The sequence below is a fragment of the Pipistrellus hanaki genome, assembly GCF_964339955.1.
Source record: "Pipistrellus hanaki genome assembly, chromosome: 3".
Classification (NCBI taxonomy): domain Eukaryota; kingdom Metazoa; phylum Chordata; class Mammalia; order Chiroptera; family Vespertilionidae; genus Pipistrellus; species Pipistrellus hanaki.
Window position 1 is genome coordinate 11,406,292 of NC_140505.1, and position 8,650 is coordinate 11,414,941.

Below are 8,650 nucleotides of genomic sequence, written 5' to 3' on the forward strand. Positions count from 1 at the left end.
GCCTTGGGTGGGGCCTGGATGAGGCTGGTTGACCTATTTGAAAATGTCTTTTGTGTGAAGTGTATCATTGGGCATGTGGAGGTATTATTGATATGAGAAAATGCTAAGTAACAGATTTACTATCTGAAAAGGGATTTATTATCGGGGAAAGGGAGGGAGGAAGAGACTGAACATAAACTGTGCACCTATGGATGAGGACAATGGGGGATGGGGAGGGGGCAGAGGGTGGGGTGGGAACCTGGTGGAGGGGGGAAGAAATGAGGAACCTTTGTAATAATATGAACAATAAAGATTGATTTAAAAAAATAAATAAATAAAATAAAATAAAAGCAAAAAAAAAGAAAAAAAGAAAAAAAGAAAAGGGGAATTACATTGGGTGGGCCTAACCTAATGGGCATTTTCAAAGCAATTAAACATGTCAGAGAGCGGTCCTGCTGGCCGGGAAGGAAGCTAATAACCATGCTGTACACTGCCTGTGGAGGGTGGCTCAGAGAGCCTAGAGAGCATAGCCAGCAAGAACACAAGAAACTTGGTCCCATGTCTGCCAGAAACTACATTCTGCCACAACCTGAATGAGCTGTAATGTGGACCTAGAGGTCCAAGTGAGAATCAGCCTAGCCCAGTGGTTGGCAAACTCATTAGTCAACAGAGCCAAATAACAGCACAACGATTGAAATTTCTTTTTGAGAGCCAAATTTTTTAAACTTAAACTTCTTCTAACGCCACTTCTTCAAAATAGACTTGCCCAGGCCGTGGTATTTTGTGGAAGAGCCACAATCAAAGGGTCGAAGAGCCACAGTTTGCAGACCACTAGCCTAGCCACACCTTACTTTCAGCCTGTGAGGCCCTGAATGGATTAACCCAGGTAGGCCATGCTTCTGACCTATAGAAATTAGATTTTTTTAAAAGGGGAGGTGTGAGGGTGTTACTGGAGTTATTTTAAGTCGCTACATTTGCAGTAATTTGTTATGCTTTGATAGAAAACTAACATACAGACCATCTTTGCATTTGTATCCCATTTCTTAAATGCTCATATGGATTATTCATCTTTAAAAAAAGCATATAAGAGCTATGGAAAGATCAATTGCTAAGCAGTTCTATTACTAGCTATATATACCACCCTCTCTGAGAGAGGAGATTATTTTAGACCATGACATTTTATGTGCAATCTACAAATAGCATCTCAGAAGAAATCCGTGAGACTACAGTGGTTGGTAAAATCACCGCAGTTCTTAACACCAGGCAGTAATTCTGTAATGACACCCTGATTATAGGAAATGCTTGGGAGAGTTTTTCTCTTCAAAAATCTCTAGAGCCAGAGACTCCTGCCTCATTGTTAACTCTGCTGTTGTTCCAGTTGCTTCTTAAGCATGAAAGATTACTGAAAAGTTTATTATTGCCTCTATTTGTTTACGGTTTTGATAATTTATATGCCAGAATCATAGTATTAATATATTTTTAATCAGAGAACTAATAGTTATTTAAATTCATACTGGCTTATATCTTATAAAATGATCCACAGCTGAAACAGTCTATAAGAATATCTAATGCTGATACTGCTAAACAAAAGGCTGCAATTTGTAAAATATCATGTTATCAAATTTCTACAAGATCCTTTATACAGAAGCAATATTCCATACATCTACAAAATATTGCAAAGGCAAAAAGCTTATCTGATTCATAAAAAAATATTCATAAAATCAGAAAATTGGTTTGAGACCTTGAAAGTAAGGTATAAAAAAAAATGAAGGTTATCATTAACTGTCTACCAATTTCTCATTTTAAGACTTCAATGCTGTCATCATATCAAAGGGGAAAACTTATGTAAAATTTTCAAAATCACAACTAATTCCTTATGTATTACATTTCTGTAATGAGTGTTCACTCCCTTAACCTTGTCATCAAACCCCAGAGCTACTAAAATTGAAAGCATTCTCCTTAATTTTCAGTCGGGGATGGGAGTAGAACTAGCACCCTCTTACTTCTGTATCCTCCCATAAAAACTCCTGCTCCTTTCGGAGGCATATCTTAAAATCATAACATTACCTAACCTTGTTTAGTCACTGCTATCTAATGAACCCTTGGCCACAACCTTCACCCTCCCATCATTCTGAGTATTGAATCAATTGCACATAAACCATCTTACTTATACCTCCCCATTCAGCTCCATGTCCCCATCAGTTCCAACAGTAGGGTCAATGCCACCTCAGCCACCCACTCCCAGGGTCTCATCTGTGCTAAAAATGGATGCAAATGCACATCAGTGCTCTAGAGCAGTGTTTCCCAAATTTTTGACATATGTGTACCCCTTCTATAATTCCTCGTACTCATGAGAACGTAGAATTAGGCGCAGCTAAGCACAGTGCAGTACATATTCCCACCAAACTCCGGTGCACCGCATACCCCCACCAAACTCTTCCTGTATCCCTGGGGGTAGGCGTACCACACTTTGGGAAACACTGCTCTAAAGAAAGAAGCGCAGAGATCCAGCCATGTGAGCACTGGCGAGGAATCCCATCCGAAACAGGAGGACGGGGTAATCTGTCTGAGTTGGCGCTGGAGGGAAGCATGTATGAGTGGTGAGATATGAAACAGGAGAGTTACACATAGGCTCACTCAGGAAAAGCACTTAAAAAGCAAGCAAAGAACTTAGATGGCACCCTAACCAGCAGTGGTCAGAGAATTTGCAGGGGGAGGACCTTTAACTGAGGTGGGGGAACAGGTGGTGCAAAAGAAGTCATATGGAGTAAAGGCTTAAGACTAAGTGAAATGTGCCCACATTTTTGGCTTTGGCAAACAGATGCATAAAAAAGCTTACCTAGTGTTAGGAACTTTAGCTGGTGTTAGGAGGCACAGTTTGGCAGGGGGGTAAAGATGAAACAGAAACTTCCTTTAATACTTTCTTAATCCATGTAACTGATCATTTTCATGAAGAAAGGACAAATTATTATAATAGCTGCTTTTGATGATGGCAAAGTCAGTAAGTCCACTGGAAATAATTACAGGATTTGAGCTCTGTTTATATTATCAGAAGTGGCCATTACAGGTTAAAACAATTCTAAATGAAGTTGATTAGGTGATAAGTGTTAATGATATAACAGAAACACCATCAAAATAAAGAAACTCCATGACATACCAGAAGAGCAAATGACATACCACTAAGAGGCTAGTCTCCCACAGTCATACAACATGAGTAAGGACTCAAAAATTAGTTTTTAATGACTGTATTCACAGACAACATGAGTAAAGACTCAAAAATTAGTTTTTAATGACTATTCAACATAATTAAGGAAAGTGACTATAAAAATCTCTAGTCAATTATCTTTGCCTGTTCACTTATTTCTCTTGACTATATTCTTAGAGAATATAACAAAACTAATTATTTTTTAATGATTGTAAATATCTCCATCAAGAAACACACACACACATATATATATACACACACAAAAATCCATACATGCCACCAATTCTTTCATGATGCAAAGTGTCCTACTGGGAAGTTCTCAAGCAATGCAAGAGCTTGGAATTCTCACTGTTTTATAATAAAACTAGAGGCCCAGTGCACAAAACTCATGCACTGCAGGTGGTCCTGCAGCCCATCCTACACCCTCTCAGTATCTGGGACCCCTCGCTCCTTACTGTCCACCTGCAGCAGAGGCGGGAGAGGCTCCGGCCACCGCTGCTGCATTTGTCAGCCGTGAGCCCAGCTTCCGGTTGAGTTGCACTCCCCCTGTAGAGCGCACTGACCACCACTGGGCAGCCATTGGGGGATGTCCGACTGAGGGCTTAGGCCCGCTCCTTACAGGGAGTGGGCCTAAGCTAGTAGTGGGACATCCTTAGTGCTACTGTGGAGGCAGGAGAGGCTCTGTCACTGCTGCTGCGCTCGCCAGCAGTGAGCCTGGCTTCTGGCTGAGCGGCACTCCCCCTATGGGAGCGCACTGACCACCAGGGGGCAGCTCCCGAGTTGAGTGTCTGTCCCCTGGTGGTCAGAACAGAACAAGTCATAGCAACCAGTCGTTCTGCCATTCGGTCGATTTGCATATTAGAGTTTTATTATATAGGATACTAGACAATTTATTCCAGTAACTACATAACTTATAATTATTATCAAGTCCAAGTATTTAGCAAAATAATTAACTTTTAAGAGTATTATCACATTTTAGGACCTCATCATATATAATGCTTTCATTTAAATGTGGAACATGTAATAATAGCTACCAATTACTAATCATCATGTTCTAGACACTGCATTAAGCACTATAGATAGTCTTATATCTGTTTTTTAGCAGAGAAACTAAAAATCAGGAAAGTCAGGTGGTTTGTCTCATGTCATACAATTAGACAGGAGCTGATCTGTAACTGAATCATCTGTTTGACTCAACAACCTACGGTGATAACAATTACTGTCATAACTATTTCTGCCTTAAAAGTGACTAAGGTCCGCCTGGCCAGTGTTGCTCAGTGGTTAAGTGTTGACCTATGAACCAGGAGGTCATGGTTCGATTGCCAATCACGGCAATGGCTGAGTGGAAGGCTCAATCTCCCTACCCCCATATGGGGCATGCAGGAGGCAGCCAAATGATGATTCTCTCTCATTATTGGTGTTTCTATCTCTCTGAAATCAGTAAAAAATATATTAAATAAATAAATAAATAAATAAATAAGACTAACGTCCATTCTTGATCCGGGGTTCAACCTCAGACTTCAATTTGGCTTCCCCATAACAAAGGAATACATCATTCATATGTCAGTAATACATAATGTAGTAAATTAAATTCTAACTGCCTTACTTTCTGGTTCAATGGCGGCAAACCTCACACTGGGCATGCGGTTCTAAACTCAGCAGAGACAGACATATGGTCAAAAAAGTACCACCTCGGTAACCAACCATTTCCCAGCATTTCCAATAAAGAATGTTTTTCTTCCTCTGTTGGAAGAGATCAGTTTTTTAACCGAGTACCAGATAGAGAACTGAACAAGACTTCAGAGATGTGGGTGCTCACTGAGTATTAAAACGTCTACTATGTAAGTTGTTATTTTGCTCTTCTTTTCCCTTAAATAAAACAGGTGGATTCTGCAATACCAGCACATAATACAGGCATACCTCTGAGATATTGATGGTTTGGTCCCAGATTACTGCAACAAAGCACATCCTAAACTTTTTGCAGGTGGAGAGGCTTGCCCTCAATTTGTAAAAAATGCAACACCTTGTAAAAATGCAACACCTTTTTCAATTTGTAAAATAGTGCAATAAAATGAGATATGCCTGTATTAGGCTCTCCCCGCCTAAAAGAAAGAAAAGCAGTTTTGGAAGACAATTGTTCTTTAATCCTCAACCATTGTCTCCCTAACTTTTCATTTAAAAATATTTTAACTGAGATGTTATTGTAACGCATAACTATGATAGATTAACAAAGTTTTTCACATAAGTATGCAAAATTGAAGATGCCATTTTGCGGATGTACACTTTTTAGGCCTCTTTTAAAGTTTTTCTTTCACCTGAAAATTACTGTGATCACAGTGTTCTTTCGAGCAGATAAAACAGAATTTCCTCATCGTTTAATTGTCTGCTGTGGTAATCACCCCCCCCCCCCCCCCCAAGAAAAAAAAACACACACTACTGTCTTAAGACAGACTATGAAATCTAAAACTCTTGGACCATGGTATATAAAGTGCTAGGAGACATATCTTTAATTTATATGTAAGTACAGTTTTAATTTAACAATGGTTCTTTTCTAAACCTCTCACCAGATATCCACCAAGAATTTTATATGGCCTACTTTCATATTAAAATTTAAAAAAAAAGTTAAAGGGAATAAAGAGGAACAATTGTAATAATCTGAATAAATAGCAACTTGAATTTAAAAAAAAGTTAGCGGGATGAAGATTGAGTTCAGAATTGTTTCAGGCAAGGAGAAAGAGAACCAAAATTATTTTCTGTGTGTGGCTTTCTGTTTGTTTTCCACTCTCTCTACCCAGCTATCGAGGAACTGTGTAATATTTTAAACCCGAATTATCTCTTGAGCCACGTGTAAAACTTCACCAGGAAAAACCATCTTGAATTATATAAAGAAAATACTCTTAACCACAAGGATGTGCAATTAAGAGACCCTACTCACACTTCCAAAATAAATAGTATCTGTCTGACCCTGCCTGATCCCAGGGAAAGAAGGATTACTGAAATTTGCAAAATAGCTCCACTATAAATAAAATCAGTCACTTCAACCCTCGCCCTCACCCAAGTTACCAGAGGCCTAGGACAGACATTAGGTGATGCGATCTTTACAAATAAATTTGCATGACTTAATGTGGGGTCACTCTCCCAATTATACGTGGAGATCAACATACAAAAAATAAGACAGGCACAGACACTCCCAAAGGGTGTTTTCACATCCCAAACGCTCCAGTGCGTGGCTCCAGGGCCTCAAGGTCCTTGACTCCAATTGAGGGTCAAGGGCGCCGCGGTCTGAAAGTCGGAAAGGTGTGAGATGCCCAGGCGCACCGTCCACGGGGGCTTCCTCTTCTGAGAAAGCCCGGGGCTCATCCACCTCGGAGACCCGGGCACCCAAAGGTCCTGCCCCAAGGCTTCCCGCCCCCTCGGCCCGCCCCGAGGCCAACATCACCCCGGCCCGGCGGCTGGGTTGCCTAGCAACGCGTCCGTTTCCCCCATCACCACCACCCCTCCCCCCCGCCCCCGCCCGCCGGCGGAGGAAGGCCCGGGGGTCCGTCCTACCTCTTTCTTCTTCTGCCCGCCGCCGAGCTGGATGCACAGGAGCAGCAGGAGCAGGAGGAACGGGAAGCTGCCGGCGGGCAGGTGCCAGGGCCGCCGCCCCGCCGGCCTGCGGCGTGAAGGAGCGCCCGCGGCCCCCATCGCCGCCGGGTGCCTCCTCCACGCGCGGTAGCCGTGCGCGCCCAGCTCCGCCCGGCGCCCCGCACCGGCCACCTCTCCAGCCGCCGCCGGGGCCCCGCCCGTGCCCTGGGGGTGGCTGCCTGCGGCTCCGCCGGGGACCCCTGCGGTGGCGGCGCCGGCGGAGGGTGCGAAGGAGAAGGAGGAAACGGACAGAGCATCCGGTTCCCGGGGAGAGGGGCCTGGGAAGCCGGGGATGGGGCAGGAAGTGGGCGTGGCCAGGGAGCGGCGCCGCGCGCCCCGCTGTTGCCGTGGAGACCGCGCTGCCATGGAGACCGCGCTGCGGGGCGGCGTGCGTGCATCTCCTGCTCCCTGACCCCAACCCTAGGCCTTCCTGCCACTGAGGCCGAGGCTAGTCCTAGGGAGGCGCCTGGGCCTGGGCGCCCAGCGCTACCTGGACCCACATCAGACCTGTCTGCTGGGATAGAATGGAAGAAGCGCTTTGAGGAATTAGTCAGGACCTGGCCACTGGAGACAAAAGGCACAGGCCAGGCTCCTGGAGTGCATTTTTAGGAACACAGCTGGGGCTCACCTAAAGGGACCTCTGAACCGCCTCTGACATAATCCCCAGCCCCTGGAGACACGGTAGCTGCCCACAACCTCACAGCCCTTCCTGGCACCTGCCAAGGAGGTGCCAATCTGCACACCTTCCTTTAGTTCCTTCTCATGAAGCATTCATGGAGCACCGAGCTGCAGGTACTAGACCCTCGGATGCAAAAGGGTATAGGATGTAATTCAGCTCCTGCTCTGGAACCTTCCAAGAACAGCAGCAGCAGGCTGTTTATTGAACATGTGCGATGAGCCAAGTGCTGCTGTCATGCTTCCTAGGGAGCCTTCCTTCCTCCTGGAGTCTAGCTCAAGAGTGTTTCATTTGGATCATAGACACAGTTTGATAGTCTGAGAAAGCCGACTGGCCTGGTCTTAAAATAGCGCTTGTAAATGCATGAATTAAATACAGAGGATTGCAAAGGAATCCAATATAATTAAATACCATTATCAAAATTGAAACAATTCTTCCAACTGGGAGTCAACCAACATTGGTATTTTGGAAATCCTGGAAAGCAATGGAGAGGTGAGAACCAATGTATAAACATCCCAAGATCACATTGTCATTAAGATATGTAATCTAGCAGCATACCTAAAAGCAATTTTAATATAAACAGTAATTTTGAAGTAGTGATGATGATATTTTGAAATATCTGCTACCATTGTACTGTAACATGAAAATATCTGTCATTTCTACAGGAAACAAAGCCATATGCACTTCTAATATTACCATGTTTTACTAGTATTGCCTGAGTTCGTGATTGAAGAAAATATTTTCATCAATGATTAATAGGAAAAAAAATTATTTTTTAACTCAAGGTTCACAGATGCTCTGAAATTCCATGAACTCCAGATTGACAACTCCTGCTCCACAACTATCAGATAAATCTTACCAGAGCGATTTTCAGTCAGAGAGATCAAGGGCAGAAGATGTAACTCAAAGTCATGCAACTGGAAAAGAGTAGAGTAGGAATTTGAATGTTGGCAGCCTTGGCCCATAGCCATTCATACACACTGTGCTATGCCACCTTTGTAAAAGGAGTTTACAAATACAGTCAGACTTCGTTTCTCAAAAGTCTCCCATCTCAAACAATTCAGTTCTCCACCAAGATGTTCTCAGAAAAAATATCTCTTCGGTGGAACCAAACTTGGTTTGCCAACTGACGACCCATTCAAGCTGATACCTCAGCGTGACAA

At 43.4% G+C, this 8,650-nt stretch overlaps 1 protein-coding gene across 1 annotated transcript in view; it reads right to left on the reverse strand.

Moving 5' to 3' along the window:
- The window catches only part of TUSC3 (tumor suppressor candidate 3), a 98,267-nt gene extending 91,165 nt beyond the window's left edge, over positions 1 to 7,102 (reverse strand). The window contains exon 1 of the mRNA XM_084877021.1: positions 6,734 to 7,102. Within this exon, the coding sequence (XP_084733147.1) occupies positions 6,734 to 6,871 (138 nt within the window). The 5' untranslated portion in view covers positions 6,872 to 7,102. The remainder of the gene's footprint in view (positions 1 to 6,733) is intronic.
- Between the last annotated feature and the right edge of the window lie 1,548 nt (positions 7,103 to 8,650).